The 25,317-nt window shown below is 39.7% G+C and overlaps 1 protein-coding gene and 1 long non-coding RNA gene across 2 annotated transcripts in view; one reads left to right on the top strand and one right to left on the bottom strand.

Annotated features, from left to right (window-relative positions):
- Window positions 1-22,724, top strand: part of LOC103236956 (uncharacterized) — a 189,441-nt gene extending 166,717 nt beyond the window's left edge. Inside the window, exon 3 of the long non-coding RNA XR_498465.3 lies at window positions 21,432-22,724. This is a non-coding gene — a long non-coding RNA (uncharacterized lncRNA). The remainder of the gene's footprint in view (window positions 1-21,431) is intronic.
- On the bottom strand, window positions 9,693-23,429 carry LOC140712210 (transient receptor potential cation channel subfamily A member 1-like). The gene is made up of 6 exons (XM_073018155.1): window positions 22,831-23,429; window positions 22,234-22,416; window positions 18,550-18,618; window positions 14,578-14,691; window positions 12,437-12,534; window positions 9,693-11,778 (listed from the first exon to the last, which is right to left on the bottom strand). Exons 1-6 carry the CDS (start codon window positions 22,930-22,932, stop codon window positions 11,568-11,570), a joined length of 777 nt encoding a protein of 258 aa, XP_072874256.1. The 5' UTR covers window positions 22,933-23,429; the 3' UTR covers window positions 9,693-11,567.
- Window positions 23,430-25,317: the final 1,888 nt, after the last annotated feature.

Genomic DNA, 25,317 nt, shown 5'->3' with positions numbered 1-25,317 from the left:
TTGACCTCGTGATCTGCCCACCTTGGCCTCCCAAAGTGCTGGGATTACAGGTGTGAGCCACCACACTGGCCACTTGATTGATTTTAAATGAAGCATCCAGCAGTGTTAGTGTGAAACTTCATTAAGTAGTACTTTTCAGACCTTAACTTGCATATGAATTGCCAAAGGAACTTATTAAAATACAAATTCTGATGAGGAGGGAAGAGTGCCTAGGGCGGGGACGGTGAGATCCCACATTTCTTTTTTTTTCTTCTCCTTCTTCTTTTATTTGAAACAAGGTCTCACTCTGTCGCCCAGACTGAGGTTCAGTGGCATGATCACAGCTCACTGGATCCTCAAACTCCTTGGCTCAGATGATCATCCCATCTCAGCCTCCCAGGTAGCTGGGATGACAGGAGCATACCACCACATCTAGCTCATTTTTTTTTTTTTTTTTTAAGACAGAGTCTTACTCTGTTGCCCAGGCTGGAGTGCAGTGGCGCATCTGAGCTCACTGCAAGCTCCACCTCCCGGGTTCACACCATTCTCCTGCCTCAGCCTCCCGAGTAGCTGGGACTACAGGCGCCTGCCACCACGCCCAGCTAATTTTTTTTGTATTTTTAGTAGAGACGGGGTTTCACCGTGTTAGCCAGGATGGTCTCGATCTCCTGACCTCGTAATCTGCCCACCTTGGCCTCCCAAAGTGCTGGGATTACAGGCGTGAGCCACCACGCTTGGCCATCTAGCTCATTTTTATATTTTTTTTGTGGAGATGGGGTCTTGTTTTGTTGCCCAGTCTGATCTTGAACTACTGAACTCAAGCAATCCATGTGCTTCGGCCTCCCAAAGCTCTGGGATTACAGGCATGAACCACCATTCCTGACCAGAGATCTTATATGTCTAACAGGCTCTCAGAGGGTGCCCATGCTGCTGGCCCACAGACCACACCTTGAATAGCAAGGCACCAGAACATACAAGAGTCAAGAGGAAATGGCATCTTACTGAAAGAGCAAATGAGAACACTAAAACACCCTATCCACCCTCAGGACCAGCTGTTAAAAAACATGTTGTTTACAGGGGTAAGGAAATAAGGGACAAACCTCTATATGATGAGCAAGTAATGGAGGAACATAGAGGTAAACTAAATAGCTGGAGTAGGGCAGGTCCCTTCAGCTGAAGTCTAGTGGTGAATTAATTATTGAAGGGACACAGAGATGGCTAAAGGGACCCTTGATTTCTTTGTGGACTAAAGTAACTTCATTTTTGTCATTTTAAAACCTAGGTTCAAGGAGAAGAAAGCAAGGCCCACTACTGGTTCAGACTTATTGTTTTCCCTCTCTATCCACAAACTCAAGTTCCATGAGTTATTAGTTTTTTTAAAAACTTTTTAATTATTCAAAATGGAATATGAATGTTAGAAATTGGAAGGGAAAAATGGGGACTGACATAAAAAGAGATTAGCCTGGGTCAGGTGAGGGAGTAACGCTATACAATGTATTCTGCTATTTAAAGGCTTCAGAAATGCTCCTATCTCATACAGACCCATCTTCCTGACCTCATCTGGTCCCTGCTCTGACCTGGAAACATAGCTTGGGTACCTGTGTTTCTCCAGCAGTGGTTGTTCTCTGCTGGTGCCTTGTCCTAGCAGACTCTTCTTTCCTAGTTCCTTGGCAACAGTGTTCTAATAACCTTTGCGGGTCACACGGTTCCTAAGTGTGGAGCTGGGATTAGGCTAATGGAGGTGTGATAAGACTCTCCCACAATTTATCTATCAATGATTCACTTCTACTAATTATAACTTGACGTATTTTGATAACTTAATGAAAGCAAAAAGGTTAATAACTCATGACTTCCTTGTTGGTCAAATCTTTATCCATGTAAAGCAATAATTTTGCATAATTTTATATTTTTTCCCTTGCATTCTTCGGGTTAAGTTCATTTTGTCACTCCTGCTGTTTATATTGGTATATTTATTTGTTCATCTTTTTATAATACTAGTTTATATTATTCTCTAAGGATTATATTTTTTAACCCAGAAAGGAAGTATTTTGTTTTTTACTGAAGTTTAGATTAGTTGTCAGAACTAATAGATTTTATTTTACTTGTGTAGTCTTGTTTATGTTTTCACATTTGTGTAGGTCTTGATGTTTTCTTTTAATTTTTTAAGTTTTTCTTATATTGCCTGTTTTGTTTCTTTATATCTCTTTTTGTATGTACTAATGAGTACTTATTCTGTTTAAATTATATATATATATATATATATATATTTTTTTTTTTGAGGCGGAGTCTCACTCTGTCACTCAGGCTGGAGTGCAATGGCACGATCTCTTGCTCACTGCAAGCTCTGCCTCCCGGATTCACACCATTCTTCTGCCTCAGTAGCTGGGACTACAGGAGCCTGCCACCATGCCTGGCTAATTTTTTGTATTTTTAGTAGAGACTGGGTTTCACCATGTTAGCCAGGATGGTCTCAATCTCTTGACCTCGTCATCAGCCTGCCTTGGCCTCCCAAAGTGCTGGGATTACAGGCGTGAGCCACTGCGCCCTGCCTAAATTATATTCTTGATTATCTAACAATTAAAAAAAGAATTATCCACCCTCTATTTTTTAGTTACAAGTATGTTATGAAGCAGTATCTTTAATTTGAATAGAATTGAGTCCTTGCTAAGAAAAATGAATGAGATAAGGTATTTCATCTTCTGTTCACCACCCGTACCTGTGAAAGCCAGTCTGACTCTTTACATCTGTCAGTGATCAATACTGAAGATATAATCTGTAGTTACAAAGCGGTTGGCTTGGGCTTTGAAATGTAAACAGTGATAATTTATGAACGGGTTTGTCATCTTCCCAAAAACATCTGCCCATGTGCCCTGTGTCATAACACATTCATGCTACTGCATTCCTTGTCTGTTGTAACATTCGTTGATTAGTAAATATTTATAGATGTCTCTTGTAACAAAGTTTGGCTTTGGGCATGATCAATTAAAAATAAATTTTAAAATATCATAAAAGAACTATATAGTGTCCAAGCAGACCTTAGAAAATATTCTTTTCTTCATGTTTCTGCCCTGTGTTGTATTGCTCCTGTCTTATCTGGTAGAATTGTCATTCATGTCAAATGGGTAGCCTCATTATGATGAAAAATGAAACAAAGGGTGCTTTTTTCCATTACCCTATACCCTGAAATGGCAAAATATACACATATGGCACCAGAAGAACAGGGAGTTTGCCTTTTTCTAGCTTGTTTTAAAAGTGCAGTGCAGACAAACTAAATCCAGCTGGGAATTCTGTGGGTCACAAGCATGAGGCGGTGCAGAACTGAAACCTCTGTCTACAGCAGACTCTCAGAAGATTTACGTGCAAAGTTAAGCTAGCATATTTTTGTTTGTGTTGCCTTAAATCTTCTCCTTTGAAGGTTATGATAGCTGCTCAGTGACTAAGTGGTTATTTTTTTAAATCAGTGATACATTCGTTGTTTAGAAAGCATCTGATACTTCTTGTCTTAATAAAAATTTTAACAACAGATAAAACTCTGTATATGAGCATATCTCAAGTGTATAATCCTAGTTTGCTATTTACTGATCTGATTTGTGTAACATTATACTGTCATTTACAATATACTTTTTAAGCCAGATTTTACATTTCAAAAGTTATCTTTAGTAATAACTCTCAGTACACTTACTTGTAAATAGTACCTATAAAGTTTTTACAGACTGTAAAAATGCATTTACTCATCCCTGTAAGCTTACATTTTAGAGCTAATTACTATTTTCTGATACTTTATGTATATATACATATATTTTTTCTTGAAAATGATTTCCAAAAATATTTATTTAAATGCAAATCATAACGATAAGTGAAAACATTTAAAACATGTACTTATTTTTGTAATTGCCATTCTAAATAATTTAATCAAAACACCCCCATTCTGATTTCATTCCCATTCATCTTTTCCAAGAAGTTAAGAACCTGAGTTTTAAAAAACACTGTACCCAAGCAGCAAATTTGCAACAAACTTGAAAGGCCTGCCACACGTTTTGGCTCTATTGACCCTAATACTTTTCCAATTAAAAAAAAAAACCAACAACAAAAAATAGACTGGAATGATTACCTTAAGCCACTGGGCACTTTGGGGCTTTATTTTATTCTGTTTTCAAACTGGCATATGATAATTGAATTTTCTTGGGGAAAACTCGAAGCAGCAATCCAGCTTTTTAGGCAAAAACTCCACAAAAAATACACTCCACTTGATGGATCTCCACTCGCAAAGAACATCAGTGAAGCCCGGGTGGTATTATCTTCGATAACAAAGAATCACCACATTTTGATGATTCTCATTCTAAGTGCTAAGACTTAAAATGACAATATAAAACATGGCTCAAAATGTTTTAGTAGAATTTAGCTTTATCTCTTGTTGACTTTTCTTTACAGTAAAACAAAAATAGAAACCACTTTAAAAGCATAAAATTTTGAAAAAGTAGACATGTCACATATGCAATTTACTTCATATTGTGAAATTAACATGGTACATATTTCAGAGGTTTGATAAAGCTCTGTGCATTGTCATTCACTAGTTGATGGAAACTTTCAAAATCTCTGATCCTCTGGCTGGTTATTTACTGACAGTGTCCTTTTTTGGGCTTGTGTCTTACCAACTTGAAGAACTGATGTGGCAGCATAGAAACAGGATGTTAAAAGGTACAGTCAGATCTTGTACACTGAGTGTTAAGTTTACAGTAATTTGGATGAGCGAAGGGCCATTTCATTATCTTATCAACTGAGAAGGAATGTCAGAGCTGACCACTAGACAGTGATGCTATAGAGGTTTTAGAGGCACAACTCGGTTTTATACTTGAGAATGAGACAGGAGTTCAGCAGGACTGGTTTTACAAGATACAAATCACAAATACCTTGCTGGTAAAACAGGATGCAATAAAGAAGCCAGCGAAAATCCGCCAAAACCAAGATGGCAAAAAAAGTGAGTTCCGGTCATCCTCACTGCTCATTATATTCTAATTATAATACATTAGCATACTAAAGGAAGAGCCCACTGATGCCACAACAGTTTACAAATGCCATGGCAACATCTGGAAGTTAACCTATATGGTCTTTTAGTGGGAGGAACCCTTAGTTCTGGGAATTTCCTGCTGCTTTCTCAGGAAACTCATGAATAATCCACCCCTTATTTATCATATGATCAAGAAATAACCATAAAAATAGTCAACCAGCTGCCCTTAGGGCTTCATTGCCCGAAGAGTAACCACTCTTTTTTTCCTTTACTTTTTAATAAACTTGCTTTCACTTTACTCTATTGGCTTGCTCTTGAATTTTTTCCTGCAGAAAGCCAAAAACTCATGTGGCCTCCTGGGCTGAGCCCCAGTTTTGGCATTTGCCCCTTGACAAGTAAAGAGACTATTTGATTTAATAAATTTTCCATCTTATTTAAATTTGGGTGACTTTAGCATATTTATAATTGGGAAAGTTTTCAAAGTGATACAGGATGGTGATAAATGCACACATTTTTACAATTCAGTATTATAGCTTTCCAAGAGTTTTCTGGTTTCTTTTACCACACTCAGAATTTGAAAAGCAACCATCTGGGTCATGAAGATGCTTGCTGATCAACTGCTGGAGTAGAAGAGACTGCGGGGGTAGAAGAGACTTTAAGTCCCTTGCTGAAGACTGCAGTTTGGCTTACTGGTTTTAGTTATTTACACGACCTAACCTGTATCTCGAGGACTGTGGACGCCACACAACATCACAGAAAACTTGGTAGTTGGAGGTTTATCGGATTATGAAAGATTTTGTGTCTGCCTGTGGTATCCTGAAAGTACAGACACTTGCAGTCTTGAACTGCAGCTTCCGGATTATTTCAATTATGAATTCTTTAGAGAGTTTTTTTTCTTTTTCTTTTTTATTTTTGAGACAGAGACTTGCTCTGTTGTCCAGGTTGGAGTGCAGTGGTGCAGTAACAGCTCACTGAAGCCTTGACCTCGCTGAGTTCAAGTGACCCTCCTACTTCAGCCTCTTGAGTAGCTGTGACTATAGGTGCCTGCCACCATGACAGGCTATTTTTTAAATTTTTGTAGATAAGGGGTCTCACTATGTTGCCCAGACTGATCTCGAACTCCAGGACTCAAGCAGTCTTCCCACTGTGGTCTCTCAAAGTGTTGGGATCATAGACATGAGCCACTTCCCCTGGCCTTAGGCAGTTTTGGTTCCTTCAGAATTAATGATCTGCATCTGCCATCTGCAAGGCCTGTGGATCTCCACTGATTTACAGAGGGTTTGCCATTACTGAGTTGACTTGTAGACAGAAAAACAAACTGCCTTTGTTGAACCGTTTGATTTTTCCTCATATTTTTCTCTTTTGTGAAAGGCTTTAACCAAAGATCCCTGCTTTGCCTCTGGAATATGCCTGCAGTAATGTTTGTTAAGAAATTTGAGTTTGGGAGTAACTGTTCCTGTGGGGCCGTAGAAGAGCTGGTTGTTATTCTAATAGATTCCCGACCCTTGCTATTGCTTCAAATTAGATTGTTGCAAGTTTAGAAGGTGCAGGTGAAGTTTTCCTTTTAGGTTTTGCTGGTACTGACAAAGCACAGCCATGCTGCCCATGAGTGATAATCTCCGTCTTCTTCATCCTCTTCCCCATGAATTTTTAAAACAACCCAAATTACCTCTGATAACTGTCTCTTCTGAGAGTTTTCTCCCTCAATACTTACGTTTTTCAGACTTGGTTCCGGAGAGCGGATTATGTCTTATTTAAGCTATTAAGTATTTGTGATTCACATAAAAGTATAGTGTTCCTCCCTTCTCTGTGGGGGGAATCATGAATAGCACTGAACCCTATATATATACATATATATGTATATACATATGTATATATGCGTGTGTGTATATATATACACACAGTGTGTTTTCTCATATACATACATACTTATAATAAAGTTTTGTTTACAAATCAGGCATAAAAAGAAATATTAACTAACAATAAAATAGGGCAATTATATAACAATATACTAAATTTATGTGACTGTAGTCTTTTACTGTCAAAATATCTTATTGTACTGTACTCACCTCTTTTCTGATCATGGTAGACCAAGGATAACTGAAACTTTAGAAAGAGAAACTAGGGATAAGGGAGGACTACCATACCACTTTATACACCTGTTTTGTGCATCTGTTTATTGGCAGTCTGTATTATCTGAAGTAATTGAAATGAAAACTTTTTAAATAAGTGCCACCATCTGCCTTTGGACTTGCAGATTCTCGATAAATCTCCATAGAAAAAGGAGCAGAAGCATACGTTAATGTCACTGTAGGTTTTCCTGAGATGAGAGATCCTCGTGCACACAAGGGAGGTCTCAATGAGGTCTTTTGGTTCCAGCTCAATATCAATTACACCCCTATAGGGCCCGGTTTCCCTCAGTGGTTTCCTTGTTGACGTTTGCAGCTCAGGATCATGCCTCCTTTTGCCTCCTAGAAACCTGTGGAAATGCTGGACACCTTGCGTAGGGTGTCTGGAGCTGGAAATAGCAAGGGGTAGCCCACATCTTCCTGTCTTCTGTTGTCTCCTATCACTTCACTAAAACTATCAAGCAAAATCAGAGCCAAATGACAAGACGACTTGCTTCAGATTCTAGAAATCAGCCCAGTTTAGTTCACTCTGTGGCTTCATGATGGTTTAAACTTCATGATGGGTTAAACAACTTCACTCAACTGTACCTTCAACAATTATGCCCTAAGTCTGAAGTCTATGACTCAGGCTTCCTGACTTCAGTGTCTGCTCACTTGTTTTTATTATGTTTGTGGTATCCCATGTCTCTTAACCTTAAAATGCCCTTACCTATGAATGTTACATTGCGGATATCCACTCAGTAACCTCTGAAGTATAAAGTCAATGAAGAAAGTGTGCTCTTTTTTCTGATTCTTATTTAAGAGATAGTATAGCTTTGCATTAAGAACACAAAATCTAGAAGCAGACTGCCTGAGTTTTCATCTCAGCAATGTTACCTCGAACAGGCTACTCAGCCTAGAAGTGTCATGATTTGTTTTACAAAACAAGGATGATAATTATCATAGCGCCTACCACACAGGTTTTGAGAATCAAGTGAGTTAGTACATAGTACTTGGAACAGTGCCTGATACACAGAAAACTTCATAAGCCTTTTCTTTTTGCTATTATTTAATGTGCTCACATCAAAATGTCCAAAATGATTAAAAAATATTCATTGATGATGATTTACTCTGACTAGCAAGGAGTTGGTGCTCCATCAATGTTTAATGAATTGAGTCTAAAGCAAAAATAAAGATGACAAAAGTGCTGAAATATTTTAATCAAAATTTTCTCTAAATATAAGGTTTTTATTTTACTACTCACATTCCAGGATTTGTTTGGCTAAGGGGATTCAGAAGTACGTGGGAGCTTCAATTTGTATCAGGCTGCTAATTAATTAACTGCCAAAGAAATTCCATGGGTAATTGGTATGATGTGAAAATCCTAGTGCTTTGTAACTCCCTTTATCTCAGGTAAATCAGTTTTCTTGAACACATTGCAATAGCGTTTACTGAGTTAGGTACTCTGTATGCGTGTGGTTGTCCAATTCTACCAACACCATAAAGAATATATTCTATCATCAGCATTTGAGAGAGGAGGACACATGCCCAGAGTCACTCAACCAATAGAATTAAGAGTCAATATGAAGGCACAAGTTGCTTCTTGCAAAACACAAGCCTTTCATGTGCCCATGCTAATCATAGTTAACAATCTTTAAAACAACAGCCCAGATTGAAGTGGTGGGAACAAAAAGGCAGAAAAGTGGTGTTTAATGCTTCTTCCACCACAGGGCAAGTCATTCAACTTCTCTAGGACACAGTATCAACAGAAAAAGGACACTAAACCACTTTTCTGAGGCAGACTGAGCCAGTTTTTTTGCAGTCTCTTTCAGGTCTACAGTATTTATTATTTTCACTGATTTCTCTGATTTGCCTATATGTATTTGTTGAGCATCTGTCATGTGCAAGGCACAGTGCTAGAAGCTCCACAAGATGAAAAAAAAAATGAAATAGGATGTAATTCTTTGCCTCCTTTGAGACTACTGGTGATAGTGACCCATAAAGCTTGGGGAGTCTACCCTCTAGTTGGGGGAGGATGTGGCAAGTCACAGTCACCGTTAACAGGCTGCATTAGCAGAGGAGAAGTGCAGTCTGTGCCAGTTCAGAGGAGGCAGGAAGCATAATGAGTGGGGAGCATTAGGAAAAGACTTCAAGGTGGAGATGCCATTTAAACTGAGCTTTAAGAGTTAGAGAAGGGACATTCTGGCTGGAAGAGAATAGAGTTGGAGGTAGGGAGTTGGGAAAACATAGTGTCTTCATGAAACAATGGTCTTCCAATTTGGATGAAATGAAGAATACTGGAAGATAAAGCTAATTTGGATTGAGAAGCCAGGTTAAGATTAGGTTACTTATGAAGAAAAAGAAAACGTTTAAGCTGTTTAGCATGGGTGTGAAGGCTTAGAGCTTCACTTTAGGGAGATTAACTCAATTTAGTATGTTGAGTCCTTTTGAGTCTAGGAGCCTGAGAGAATCCTGGTACCATTGATGGAAAACAGGAAGTCCAGAGGAGTTGGTTTGTTTCTCTTACCACCAAATTCAGGTTTCTATGTAATTAATTTGAAGAACTGCAGAAATGTTGGACTGGATTTTAGGAGAAGGAGCAGAAGTGAGGAAACAGAGGAAACAAAGCCAGGTACAGACCTCAGGGAAGTACACATGGAGTTAGTTGGTATGAAATAGAAGCCAGTCGGGAAAGAAAGAAGCAATCAGTGGAAACAGTGGAAAAGCAGTTCTGTGTTTGGGGCTAAAGGAGAAAGAATTGAGAAAATCAGTGAAGACCATTGAATTATAAGCTTCTTGAGAGTACAGGTTGAGGAGATTGTTGTAAGACAATCCGTTTATTTAAATATTTCCCACGACAGGCATGGTACAGTGTTTCTCACATTCTTGGCACTCAGTGAATGTTGACTGAGATCTGTATTGTGCAATGCCACACAAGGTTTGAGGAGAGGGAAGACTGAAAAGACCGTTTGTCTTTATGATCAAGAGATCTTTGGTTATGGCTCCTGTATTGTGATTTTCCAGCCTTTCTGTTTTAAGAAATATAAAGAACACAGATATTATTCATACCAAAGATGAAGGCATATACAACATTGCCTCTAGGCCGTGTGTTGTGTTGGACCATGAATGTAAAAGTGTCTGGTTTTGTAATAGTACATATTGTCCCTCAGCACTCTGCTGGTTTGTATGAATATCAGTATGTTTGAGAATGTGTGCAGGAAGGTGGAAGTAACCAAGCTGTCCAACTCTAGAAAAGTCCAGTGTGGTGGGTGCCCACAATGAAATAGTAAGCCACATCAAAAGCCCTGTACTAGATGGAATACGGTAACACAATTGTATCTTGTAAACATCATGTCCAGTGAAAAGGAGTAAGAAACAGAAATGAGTAAAAAAAATAAGAAATAAGTGAGAAGAGAAATAAGAATTTTTAAAAAAACAGAAATCAGAAATAAAAGCTATAGCATAATAACATCTGTGTAAATAATAACAGACTCAAAACAACACTGTATAGCATAACACAAGGACACATACTTAGCCAAAGACATATCCATTAGCATGAATGTCTCCTGGGGGTAGTGAGGGAATAAACATCCAAATCAGGATGATGGAGAAAATCAGACAAAACAAGAGAAAGACCTTGAAAAGATTAATGATGAGGTATGTGATTAATTCATGATTTGAGTAGACATCAAAAGAAAAAAGGGAATATGTGATGGAGGCGTGTTTTTTCAAATCTCAAACAAAGGTTCATACAATAATGACAGGGATACTATATAGGTTTTACATTTATTATGCTCACTGGCAAACAAAAACAGAAACAACATATATTATCTACAGTAAAATTCATGCATAAGGCCTATTAATTTTTGCTTCAACTATATGGCTCAAAGTGACATCAGGTGTGTTGGGGACAGCAAGAAGGGTGGGGCTATTCATCACAGTAGGAACAGAATAGTGCACATGGTGCCACCCACAGGTTCTTTCAACATGAAGAAGCTTTCCAAGAAGAAGCTTAGGTTAGGTAGACCTCAACCTAATATTTAAGACTATCATCTAAGGCATTATTAATACTTGTGACTATTTTCTAGGGCATCACATATTAGGCAATTAGCAAGCAGGAATTTAGTACTGACATTTGCATTCTAGCTTAGTAGTTACATTTATTACTTCTTTTCATTAAATATGTGTGTTCTAGCAAATTCATTTTCTACCCATTCAAATAATGAGATTATCTCTCATCAAAGTCAAGTCCAATTTGAACATATCTGCAAAGATATCCCCAATACATAGTGATTGGTAGAAAATATGAGTAGAGGATAAAAGATGGTTTACTTTTATATAGCATGCAGGAACCATGATTTCACATGTAGTGAAATCAGATTTCTGCTTCTTCCTCACTCTTTTTAAACTGAAAATTAGAACCAGCAAGTCATGCACCCCCCTATTAGAAGCCTCATTGAAGGTCTGAGGAGCTAAGGCTCAAGATGGTGTGTTTTTGCCTTGACTGCTCTCAACACAGTATTCCATCTGCTATTCCTTTGTTCCATCTGCTCTTTCTTAAACCTGTCTTGAAAAGAACAATGGTTATCTTCATCCTCTGTCTCAGAGATGATCTCCATCTTCTGAATGATCAGTTTAATGAGCTCATGCTGTTTTTCCAGGAGAAAAGTAAGATCCTTCAGCCTAAAAGGACATACACATTTCATGAATTTATTTTCAGTTATTCTTTTAGCCCTTCTGATTGTAGGAAGGCATAGGTTTTAACCTCGATAGTCAATCCTTCCAGGAAACACAATGTTTTTGAAGTTTAAACGGTTTTTCCCAAAGTTACACTGTTAGTTCATGGCTAGTTTATTTTTGTTCCCAGTTTACAGGTAAGAAACTATTATAGAGAAAGGTTAAGCAGCTTGCCCAGTGTCATAGTTATTAAGTACCTGGTTGAATAGGGGTTTGAACTCAGGTACTAACTAACTGTAAAACCCTCATGCTTAACCACTGCCCACCACATAGTTACTCCAGGGATCTTCAAAAGCTTTCAGAGCTTTGCTTTATGAATTCAGATGAAGAATACAGTTTATAATACTACCTCCAAGAGAAAGGAAATCAGCATTTTAATTTTTATTCACTTATTATTGGAAGCCAAACTGATTGGTGAATAGCGGCAAATATGTTGTTGGTTCTAGAGAATGTCTCATGACCCTCAATACACTAGCTACAGCTGTCAATAAAGCATGACAATTATAAAATAAATAAACACCAATATAAAATATAACCTTATATTGTGCATTATTATTTATGAGTTTTAAATTTCTCAAGTACAGATAGAAGGAAAAATACATACCGGTATTTCTGCTTTAATATTTCCATTTCTAAAGACGTATCAGCATTTGGTATTTCTTGTCTTATTTCTCCAGTGCAAAATAAAAAATAGAATATATACTGTTGGATAAAAAAATAGTAGTTACTCAAATTGAATTCAATTCAGGAACTTTTTCTTAAGCATGTGCCAAAATTCAACCACTACTGATACAAATATGCATAAGGCATAGCTATGCCCTCAAGGAACCCACAATCTGCCAGGAGAAAGAGACATGTGAAGAAACAGCTGTGAAAGGAAGTCATACATATAGTCAGAGAGAAATAAAACATGTACAGATAAAACAGAAGAGCAGTAAATTAGGGTAGAAAATTGTTTAGAAAGGGGCTTAGCTGAATTGTTCTGTACATTTTCATGAGAAATGCCCATCATGGAAGGTGGTATTCTATATGAGATTCATCGCTACTTTCTAAAACTGCACTGCACATTATCCAATACAATTCAACCAATCAACAAAGTTTCACCTGGAGAAATTTCTGAAATGTTATTTTAATACATTTCATTTTAATTTAATATGTTTTAAACCACAGTTGACTGGAGAGGGTCAAAGATGTGAAACGATCAAGAATGAGGTAATTCTAGGCTTCCAGGCGAGAGAAAATGGTGACTTGCACAGGCCACCCAGGAAGTCAAATGGACCAGACTGAGGGGAGGAGAGGGAAGGGACAGATCAAGGGTGACTCCTAGGTGGCTGGCTGGCACAGGCTAATGAATGGTGCTGACATTATTGCAAGGAGGAACCAGGACTTTTTCACTTCTTTTCCTGTAGGGGATATGTGAGGAGAGGGTGAAATGTGAAAGCATTGAAGTTTGGTTTTGAACCTGCTGAATGTGAGGCACCTTTAAAACATGCAAGTGGAGATGTCAAATAGGCAGCTGGGTGTAGGGGCCGGGAACTGAAGGGTGAGCTCTAGGACTGAGAAATCAGTTGCTGAGCATTCTGTTTCGGTAGTAATTGTAACCATGGACATGTGTAAAATCAGTTGGAGAGATACTGTGGAATTAGAATAAAGCCTAGACTGATACTCAGGGCCACTTTATCACCTTATGACTACACAGGGGAAATTAACCTGAAAAGAACTCAGGAAGAACAGGTGTAGAGATGAAGGGAGCCCAGGCATACTAAGGATTCACACCCAGTTATTCTGGCTCTTCATATGGCCCTTCTTCCATTATAATGCAATGGTCTTGCTTAGTCTTTGATCACTTAATTAGCTCATTTTCTATAGTGGACACTGTGTGTGTGTGTGTGTGTGTGTGTGTGTTCGTGTGTGTGTGTGAGATATGGTTAGGCTTTGTGTCCCCACCCAAATCTCATCTTGCATTATAATCCCCATAATCCCCACGTGTCAAGGGAGAGACTGGGTGGAGGTAACTGGATCATGGGAGTGGTTTCCCTCCTGCTGTTCTCGTGATAGTGAGTGAGTTCTCACAAGATCTGGTGGTTTTATAATTCTCTGGTAGTTCCTCATGTGTTCGTTCTCCTTCCTGCTGCCTGTGAAGAAGGTGCCTTGCTTCCCCTTCACCTCCCGCCATGATTGCAAGTTTCCTGAGGCCTCCCCAGCCAAGCGAAGTGTGAGTCAATTAAACCTCTTTCCTTTATAAGCTACCCAGTCTCAGGGAGTTCCTTATAGCAGTGTGAAAACAGATTAATACATTGTGTGTGTGTGTGTGTGTGTGTGTGTGAGAATGTGGGTTCTTTATTGTGTATTCTAAACACTTGGCTGTATATACACACATATATATCTACACATAAATATAAATGATATGTGACTGGGAAAAGCAAATAAAGTATACCTGTACTGTAAAAAAGACACTAAAAGGGTATGGCTGGTCCCTGGCCCATCTGCTCTAACAGGGACAGCATGCATTTAACACAGATGCCATGGATGAGCCACCTGAAAGGAGAGAGCAAATATCACCCTCCTCTCACCCAGCTCTTTCACGTCTTGGGTTAATCATATCCTTTTTTTTAAAGCACAACTTCTCTGCCCACAGGCAGAGAAGACTCAAAGTCTATAAAAGGGCCCCCTTAGGGTTAACACAATGAATGAATGTCAAACAGTGTCATGTTATTGATGTTGTTATTTGTTATGTGTACTTACGAATAATAGCCCACCACATCTGGGTTTGTTGGGATACACGATGATGGATTTCTGATCCACTTTGCGTAGAAACCAAAGTGGCAGCTTCTTCTCTAAGCTGGTATGAAGTTCCACCTAAAGTGCATTTTGGGTTTAATGATAGAATCACTAGTTAGTATCTGGAATTTTTATATAGCACAGAGGCAATCATTAATACAGCAAAATGAAAACTGATTTCTATGTCCTGACTTCTGTGCCACAGCTGGGCTGGCCAGGCTTCCTTATCCCCTAGCTCACAGTCACCTGCCCCTTCCTCTCACCTCATCCACTGACAGGGCAGCAATCTGCCTTGGAGCAGGAAAAGAAAGAGAGGAAGAAGTTGCTTAAAAAAGAAATTCAATATTTAGTCACTTGCTCTTTATTGTTCAGGGATAGTCACCTGATGTTTTATTGTTCAATGCTGGAGATTTAAAGAAGATAAGGGTAGTTCATACTCTTGGGGTGTTGCAATACTACAAAATGTGCACAAGTGGACAGTGTGAATGTGTGTGTGCATGCACACATGTGTGTGTGTACATATGTATACACACCTAGGGCAGGAGAGAAGAAGTGCTTAACTGAAGGAAGACAAAGGTAAACAGTAAAAGAATTAGAACTCTCAGGCCTAAGAGTATGTCATGCATTTTTCATGTCTGTGCTATCAGGTGCCAAATGGTTTATCTATGATGAATTTTAAGTATAATTACTATTTGCAGGGATAGCAAATGAGATATTTCCCCACACTTAATTTTTTTCATTTATTTTTGCCAAATTCATCTCTGCTTTTTTATACCCCTTTGTATCTGGTAAATAGGTATGTTTACTATAACTACTAGTGAGATTTGCTTTCTAACACCAAACACCTTCCAATATTAGCGATTTATAACCATAAACAGTGAAATGGTAAGAACTTCCCTGACACCACTGCTTAAAATTGTGGCTCCCCACTGTCCCCCACATGACTTTCCCCCATGTGGCTTCCTTGCTATTTTTACAGCACTTACCACCATTTAACATACTGTGCATTAGTTCCAGCTTCAAGAAAAGCTATGTTTTCTTGTATTTTATTAATAATACCAGTTAAATATTTTCACTGATTTTCTATAATAATTTCTAGGGTTCCTTTTTTTCCCCTTTGCTCTTTAGGGTGATCCTACTTTCCCCTTCCCATACATACAGTTTTAGAAGTCACGTCTTATTTCCTCACACTTGATTGAAAAAGATTTACTCAAGCTTGATGTTTGCCAACAGATAAAATACATAGTGTGTCTTAACGTGTTCATTATCAACATCGGTCTCTCAAAGATGGTCCTGGGGGAGGCTGTCAAGCAAAGCCCCAAGTCCAGTGTGGGTCTGGCAGGACCCACTGAGCCTGGCTCCACTGGGCTCAGGGAGCATCTTTACCTCCTCTCTCTGGTGGGTTTTCCATGCTGAAGGGTAAGACGCACTCTGTGGATTTCCCTTTCTAATTTGCAGCAGGGAGAGAAATGTTTATGGACTGTCTGCAGCTGCCAAAACTGTGGTGGAAAGTGGAGATACCAACATTTAAAAACACCCAAACAGTTTCAAGCCCCTCAAAATACTCATAACACCTGTCCCTAAGGAACTGACAGTCCCCATAAAGAACACATCTCCCAGCATGCATTGTCCCAAGGCCTGTCTCCACTTCCCATGGAGATGATTCTCTGAGAGAACTAAATGGCCCTGTCGGAAATGTGTGCTACTTGTCTGGTTCTGCTCGTGGTTCTGCTGTGGGCTCAGACATAGGTTTCAGAATGGATGCAGAGAGTTTCTTAAGAAACCACTCAGGAGAAGTAGGATAATGGCTTTCTGGTTTTCCAGTCGATGCTGTTTTTGATCCAAAACAAGGCATAGATAACATGGGGGTACTAGGATTTGTGCCATTTACTTTCAGAGAGCAGAGTAAACAATATAGGTTTGTGCTTTTCAGCTCAACCCCACTGACACTGTAATTGAGTGAGCTTCCCCAACTTTGCTTGTATTATTGTTTTTATCTATTCCCCAAGGTATTTTAAAGAGCTGTTAGGGCAGTTATGAGGTATTGCTGACATACCTGCCAAGAGGTTTATACATCTCCTCTCCATATCCATATACCTGAGGTCCTAAACACCATCTTTGCGACAGTAATAACCTGCCATTAGCTCTTCCTGCCTTCAATCTTTCCTCACTAAACCAAAATAATAACAGATCACTATAAACACCATTTTCATTGTGGAAGGGCTGAGAATAACTCTTCGCTAACTTACAAAATAACTTGAAGCACTTCATCATTTAGTGCCCTTTGCTAAGGTTTTTCTTTGCTGGTTTTGAATAAACCCCCCTATCATCTGGAGCAATCTAATCGCCCACTAACATGAATGATCCTTCCAGGCAAGGGGGCCTTGGGCCGGGGCCTTGGGCCAGTGCCTTGGCCATTTTCCCCAGTTCTGATGTGGCCCTTTGCTCTTGCTGGCCCCTCCTTTCAGGACGGTATCAATGTCCTGTTAAATCTCAACTATCTTTCAACACTGACTCATCTCACCCCCTCCATGTAGCATTCCCTTAATTATTTTTGCATTTTTTTTCTGTACCTGATAATCATTTGTGTTTGTTCTCTAAATGTTCCAATCACTCTGTATCTCTGTATAATATACAGCCATGTCATAGATAATAGAATTTACAAATGGTTCTCAGTTGATTTTTGATATTTAATTCTATGAATGCCTAGCTGGTGTGCTAAGTAGAATAGTCAGGGATCACATCCCTCTGTTTCCTCTGGGCTCTCATAAGTTGTACTGGACTTTGTATACACTATGTATTGAAACATTGTTTTTCAATAAATAAATATTAGTGTATGGCTGAATGAATAACAGAGAAGAAAGAATTTGAACAAATAAAAGTGAAGAGGAGACGAGTGAATAGAAAGTTATATCATTACATGACTTTTCTACCTCCTCTCTCAAACTGGCCAAAGTTTCTGAATGCATATAGTCAACTGGTCAACAAATATCCTTGAAGCATCAAAAATGGTCATTTGAATTTGAAATTTAAAGACAATCCAGTCAAGAGCATAAAAATAACTTTGTGTTATATGACAGAAAGGTACCTCACAAGGTTCAATAGCCAAATACCTAGCCAGGAAACTTTGACACCAAATTTTACATCAAATTATCTACAAAAATGAGAGAGATGTCACAAGAGAACAAAACCTCACGGATGCAGTTAAAACGTCAACATAAATCATGCCGTGGGGACCCTGTGATTCCCTGCATAAAATATAAGGGGCACCTGCGAGCAGTGGGGCTAGGATGCCAGTGATTCTCTTGATCCAGCAGCTAGCTACCTGGGTGGCCACATTTTAACATGGGTGGCCACATTTTAACATAACACAAGATGCTCAGGCAATTTCTCAATTTCTCTGCTAAGATTGTTCTAGGACATTTTTTTTCATCATCTTTTATTAGAGCAGGTATGCCAGATAACATGCAAACAGATACAGGATGTGACTCCTCAGGATTAAGAAAGCTTCCACGCTAAATAACTGTGCTCTCAGAAAAGGAAGTAATGATAATGGTGTTAGTTTCAGTAAGTTTAAATAAACGTGATGCAGACAATACCTAACTTAGGATGGTCTGACTCATGATTTTTGACTTTATGGGGGTGTGAAAGTGACGTATATTCAGTAGAATCTGTACTTTAAATTTTAAACTTTGATCTGTTCTGGGCGAGCAGTGTGTGGTACTCTCCTAGGATGCCGGGCAGTGGCAGCGAGCCACAGAACCCAGTCAGCCATATGATCAGGAGGGTAAACAGTCCAACTTTACAGTGTAAGTGGTATAAACTTACAACTGGCATATTCCTTCAAAATGCCCATTTTTGACTTGTAATATTTTTAACTTACTGTGGGTTTACCAGAAGATAACACTGCCATAAGTGGGGAAGCACTGCACTTACCTGCATAGCTATCCTCTTCAATGATGCATGTTTCTGGACCTCAGCAATATCACCAACTGCCAAACCAATCTGAAGTATGACACAAAATTTAATCACCACTGTTTAACGGCCCACTGAAAAATGCATGTAAGGTCTGTCTCAGTCCATTCACACTGCTATAACAAAATAGTTTAGTCTGGGTAAAGTATAAATAGCATAAATTAATTGCTTACAGTTCTGCAGGCTGGGAAGTCCAAAATCAAGACTCGGGCAGAACTAGTTTCTGGTGACAGCCCATTCCTCATAGGTGGCACCTTCTATGTGTTCCCATGTGGCAGAAGGACAAAGGAGCTAATAAGCTCCCTCATAGTTTTTTAATAAGGGAACTAATTCCATTCATGAGGGCTCTCCCCTCAGGGCCTAAACACCTCCGAAAGGCCCCACCTTCTAATGCCATCTTCTTGGTGATTAGGTTTCCATATATACATTTTGGGTGGGACATAAAAATTCAAACCATAGCAAGGTCTCTGTGGCTACAGTGGGAGGGTGGGCAGATGATCCACTAGTAGTAGTAGCGGGAGAATACTTTGGTAATACACCTTACAGAAAACTACAAGGCCTATATACCTCTGCAACGGTGATGGCCACATTCGGAGGTTCAGTACTCTTAAGTGTTATAAAAACTTATGACACATGAGTTAATCTGAAATTCATTTCATTTAAGATAATCTGTTATTTTTTGAAAGGACAGGGATGATGTGATATCACATGCAATTGGGTGTAGCCACACAACATGGTGGGAAACTCCAGGAGTTTAGTAGCTAAGGTAGACAAAAGTGATTTAATAACATGGAAAAAAATACTAAACTGAGAGAATGATACATATTATATCTTACATATGTTCAGAAGGAAAACATATACTATAGGGGCAGAAGAGGCTCTGGTGAGAAACCAGAAATGTATGGCTAGATAGAATTAGGAGGGGGGAAGCTGCTAGCTCAGTTCTACTCAATCTGTTGAATTCGCTGATTTCACTCACTCATTTATTTTTCTGGTATTTAGTTCCTGCCTTTGCTGAGCCAGCATCTTGCATGCTGCACCAGAAGGAAATGTCAGTGACTGCTCTTGAGGAGCTCAAAGTCCAGTAAACTCTATGAGATGAGGGATCTGTCAAGCTCACCACTGTATGCCCAGTGCTTAGTATACAGCAGGGCACATAATAGGTAAACAAAACAGTCACAGAATGAATGGAGGGAGAATATATTCTAGGGCTTGCAAACTAGCACTGAGAACTGGATATAGTCAGGAAATAGGTTTCACTGGGCAGGATAATATTGTTTTGGTTTTTAATTTGCAAGTTTTCAGATGCGTGTTCTCTCCAATTTACATTGGCCCCCATCAAAACCAACCATCTCTGCCAGGCGCAGCATCTCACATCTGCAGTCCCAGAAATTTGGGAGGCTTAGGTGGAAGGATCACTTGAGCCCAGGAGTTCCAGACCAGCCTGGGCAATATGGCGAAACTCCATCTCTACAAAAATTAGCTGGGTGTGGTGTTGAGCACCTGTATTCGCAGCTTCTAGGTAGGCTGAGGTGGAGGATCAGCTGAGACTGGGAAGTGGAGGCTACAGTGAGCCATGATCACTCCACTGTACTCCAGCCTGGGTCACAGAATGAGATCCTGTCTTAAAAAAAAAAAAAAAAAAAAAAACTAACCCTAAAACTAACCATTTCATACCTGCTGCTTCACATATTTTAGATACTTGCCTGGGTTCTGAAGACATTTGAGCTTATAAGCCATAGAAGAGATCAATTATTAACTTTTAATGGTCACTAACATTTATCAAATGCTTATCATGTGCCAAGTATTAAGTTTTTTGTATTAGCTCATTTATTCTTTGCAATAATCTAGGAAGTAGGTTTTATTATTATTATTTGTTTGTATCCTAAAAACTATGGTAACACAAGGAAAGCGCACCCAATAGAGTAAGGTAATTGGAGACGGGTGGGTGGTTAAGGAAGTCTGCCCTGAAGAAATGATATCTCAGCTGAGTTTTGAAATCTTAGAGCTAACCCATGGTGGGATGTTTTCCAAGCAAAAGGAAGAGCCTGTACAGAGTCTAGGCAGCATGAAGGAAAGTGTGGCACACTCAGGGAGTGTGCATCTCTGGGTAAATCCTGGGAACAGTGAGGTGTTGGGAAAGATCTTGGTAAGATCCAGCTCACAGGGACCTTTGCCTGCTATACTGATGGGCTTGGGCTGGATTAAAGCTTTTGAAGAGGCATGGAAAAATATTTAAAAGAGCCACTGATGGGATTAGGTTTTCATTATCAAGGCATCACTATGGTGGCCATTTGTAGGAAGAATGAGACAAAGCAGTGAGGTAAGGTGGAGATGTTCTTGAGGCTGCTGGAGCAATTTGGATGAGGAACCATGACAGTCCAAGCCAACTGGAAGCAGATGTGAAAGCCAAAGAATTATTGAAAGAACTGAGGAAAAATGTGGGAGAGTGAAACAGAGACTATCTGCCAATGATCTGAGTAGGATGACTAGGAGATTCTACTGAGAGGCAGTAGAGATTCTGAAGGAAAAGATAACATTAGTCTTAGCTCTGTTGGTTTGATTTTCCTCCAGGATATCCAGGTAGAAATGCACAATGGATGCTAGATGTGTGGATCTTCAGAATGGGGCCAACCTGTACTACTGCTAAGCCCAATTCTCTTCTGGATAATTATCTTCCAAAACATAAACAATTATCAGAGAAGAATGTGGGCTTTATGCCATTCTCCATTATTCCTATTGCCATCCTTTGTTTTCCTAGGTCACCAAAATAAAACTCTGGAGTTGTATAAAATAAATGAATCAAAATACTTACTCATCTGCATATTTTTTTTCCTTTCCAGAAACACTGCCTAGTACAGTCTCTGATACATAGTCAGAATCAAAGAAAGTGTGTGGAATATGTACAGGTGTGCATAAATGGATAAAGGAAAAACAGGCACAACAATGTCAATAAAGACTCCCCATGGACCTGGAATGGGATGCACCTTCGCCTGCATCAGCCAACATGCTCATGCCTTGAGAAGATTCTCTAGAGAATTCCATGTGGAAAGGCACTCTCATGTCTGCTGATACTGTCTAGGCTTTGACTGGGTTCAAGGTGGCATCTGAACGTTGTAGACGCCCTCTGCATGATAGACTTCCGCACTTGAATCTCTGGTCAATGGTAAATTCGAGCATAGAGACAATATATTCCATAAAGGTCTCTGCCTAACCTCTGATCCCCTTTCCAACTCCAAAATATCACACACCTTCATCTTTATTGCTTTTCCCTGCTTCTTATTTCTTCATAGCATTTATCACTCCCATGACATCATGCAACACATTTATTTATTACCGAACTTCCTGACTGTAATCACACTGGGACTGAATATTGGTCTGCTTTCTTCATCACTGGTTTCTAGAACTTGTAACAGTTACTGGCATTTAGTAGATCCTTGATATTTGCCAAGTGCATGCATCTTTGCATGCCCTGAGCCTCTTGATATGCCTGATGCTTCCCAGGCACCAAATGAGTGTTGAATGAATAGATTTTGTAGTAATCATCTCCCCAGTGGAGGGAGATTAAAGAAGTTAAAAAATAATTATCATTATGAAATGTTTCAAATGATCAACAAACAGAAAATACAAGAAAAAACTACTTACAAGTAAATTCATGAGGACAATTGGGACAAATATTGTGAAGGAAATAAGTTGTGCAAAGGACAGAACTGGATGTGCCAATTCATTTCTCAGATATGGTTCTAGGAAGGACTCTCGATAATTGATATCTCCTAGCATCATGCTGAAGGTCTGGATTATAGAAAGCAATGGAGAGCTGAAGGGATCCTGAAAACACATGGTGAGGAACAAATGAAATGCAAAGTTTCTACCATGAAAAAGTGTTTCCTGGAGGTAGAATGATAAAAATTATATTCAGAATACATTTTTAAAGTCATAGGTATATAGCTACTGAAATACAGTGATGAAATATTAGTAAACAGTGATAAAGTCATCAAAAATATGTTATCTGCATAGATAATAAATCATCTGCATTATACATAAACTTTTTGACAATGGACAAAGTTACTTAACACAACTATACATTTTTTTCGGCAATAAAAGTCATTTGAAAGAAATAGCAGATAAAAACTAAAGTATTTGAATACTGTTATGCAATTAAGAATTTTCTAGACTATTTAGATTAAATATTATTTCCATAATTCACAGCAACAAAATCAACTACTGATGCAACTGTCTTACCTGTAAATTCAGGAGGATGTAAAAGCTGAGTCCAAAAGCCAGAAGAAGGAAGATAAATACAACTGTAGACCTCAATAAAGTTTTCAAAATTACCTCCAACATAACAATAAAAATTCCACAATTTTCAAATCTAGAAAAGTAAAAAAACACACAGACACACACATTTACTCACTTTTGTAGTCAAAGTGTATTCATTCAGTGACAATATTTATCATGTATTAAATCAGGTATTAGATTTCACAGATGAGATCCTTGAGGCCAGTTATTTTGAAAAAGAAAACATAAGAATTAATTGAATAATCATGTCTTAATTTTCAAGCTGTTAGTCACATTACTTTTGCTTTTATTCTCATTATTAATGTTATCTGTTTTTTTGGATACAGGGTCTTGCTTTGTCAACCAAGCTGGAGTGCAGTGGTGCAATCATTGCTCACTGCAGCCTTGACTTCCCAGGCTCAGGTGATCCTCCTGCCTCAGCTTCCCGAGTAGCTGGGACCACAGGCATACATCACCCCTAGGCTGGTCACGAACTGCTGGGCTCAAGCGGCAGCCTTCCTTGGCTTCCCAAAGGGCTAGGATTATAGGCGTGAGTCACTGTGCCCAGCCTTAATGTTACCTTAAATCATTTTACCACTTGAAAACTGGACATTACTTCGACTGAAGTAGGAGAGAAAAATAATAGCTTCTCATTATCAAAGAAAATGCTACCAAATGCTTAATAAAGAAATTAGAGAGATAAATTGTGTACTGCATCATGCAGAGATTGAGTTCATGAACTGGAAGGCACCTAATGCAGGGGACACACCACATGATTTGCATTTTATCCTCTTCATCTCCTTCGGTTTTCTTTTCTACCCCCTGCATCCTATAATGTGAAATGTTTGGATAGATAATGGGTGTGTCATCTGGCCTCTAACTTGTACTTTGCCTTTGACAAAGATGACTTTTAAATGAGGAACTGACAAGATTCTAAAGTTGAAAGGGACTTCAGCTAAATTCACAGAGACATATAATGACTCACCAAAGCCACTAATAATGACAGAACCAAGGGTGTGACAGTGCCTGAACCTGTCTTAAATCCTATTTCTGGGCCACTGCCTTTCTCACTATACCATGTACTCTCCAAGGGGTGGCACTCAACTCTCTATCACTGTGCTCATGACACAGTAATGCAGAAGATATGGTGGAAAAGACACGTTTCCTGGAGTCAGAAAGACTTTGGTTAAATACCTGTATCTTGACTGACTCGCTGAGATCTTCAGCAAATTACTGAACTCAGTGCTTCAGCTTCCTCTTTTAGAGAATGCAAATAATAACACTGACCTCATTATTGGAAAGATTATGTGAAATAACATGAAACTCAACATTACCAACTGTCAAAGGCCTGGGAAATCTAGATTTAGATTCTTTGGGCTTATTTTTTCTTGTATACCACTTTGATTCCCCATACTATCTATCAGTTCATTTTGAGTGTTTTAATTCAAAGTAAATGTTTACAAAATAATATCAGGTAAAACAAGAATAGCCAATACTTTTCCCATTTACTCCCCCTATTTAATCTAGATTTGTCTAGACCACTGTTCTTGACCAGGGCTTATTTGGCAGACAGGGAACATCTGGCATTGTCTGCATTCATTTTTGGTTGTCACAACTGGAGTAAGGTGGATGCTACTGGTATCTAGTGGGCAGAAGCAAGGAGCCAGGAATGCTGCTAAGCATTTTACAATATACAAGACAGTCCCCCTCCACAGATAAAAAGAAGAAGAAGGAGGAGGAGGAGGAGGAGGAGGAGGAGGAGGAAGGAAGGAAGAAAGGAGGGAGACGGAGGGAGGGAGACGAAGAAGAGAGGAGGAGGAGGAGGAGGAGGAGGGGGGAGGAGGGGGGAGGAGGGAGGAGGAAGGAGGAGGAAGGAGGGAGGAGGAAGGAGGAGGAAGGAGGGAGGAGGAAGGAGGGAGGAGGAAGGAGGAGGAAGGAGGGAGGAGGAGGAAGGAGGAGAGGAGGAGGAAGGAGGAGAGGAGGAGGGAGGAGGAAGGAGGAGGAAGGAGGAGGAGAAGGAGGAGGAAGGAGGAGGAAGGAGGGAGGAGGAAGGAGGAGGAGGGAGGAAGGAGAAGGAGGAGGAGGAGGAGGAAGGAGGAAGGAGGAGGAGGAAGGAGGAGGGAGGAGGAGGAGGAAGGAGGAGGAGGAGGAAGAGGAGGAGGAGGGAGGAGGAGGAGGAGGAGGAGGCAGAGATGGAGGGGGAGACGGAGGGGGAGACAGAGAGGGAGACGGAGAGGGAGAGGGAGGAGAAGGAGGAGAAAGAGGAGGAGGAGAGGGAGGAGAAGGAGGAGGAGGAGGAGGAGGAGGGGGAGGAGGAGGAGAAGGAGGATGGGGAGACGGAGTGGGGGGAGACGGAGGGGGAGGAGACGGAGAGGGAGGAGGAGACGACGGAGAGGGAGGAGGAGACGGAGAGGGAGGGGGAGGAGGAGAGGGAGGAGAGGGGGGAGGAGG

The sequence above is a fragment of the Chlorocebus sabaeus genome, chromosome 8, assembly GCF_047675955.1.
Source record: "Chlorocebus sabaeus isolate Y175 chromosome 8, mChlSab1.0.hap1, whole genome shotgun sequence".
Lineage (NCBI taxonomy): Eukaryota > Metazoa > Chordata > Mammalia > Primates > Cercopithecidae > Chlorocebus > Chlorocebus sabaeus.
This window is presented reverse-complemented; position numbering and strand designations above follow the sequence as displayed.

Excerpts from the sequence above, each read along its gene's own strand:
- LOC140712210 (XM_073018155.1), bottom strand. The coding sequence starts at position 22,932 with ATGTTGGAGGTAATTTTGAAAACTTTATTGAGGTCTACAGTTGTATTT. Across the intron at positions 22,417-22,830 it reads ACATCCTCCTGAATTTACAG|GATCCCTTCAGCTCTCCATT; the intron begins GTAAGACAGTTG and ends ATGTGTTTTCAG. Across the intron at positions 12,535-14,577 it reads GATGTGGTGGGCTATTATTC|TATATATTCTATTTTTTATT; the intron begins GTAAGTACACAT and ends TTTATCCAACAG.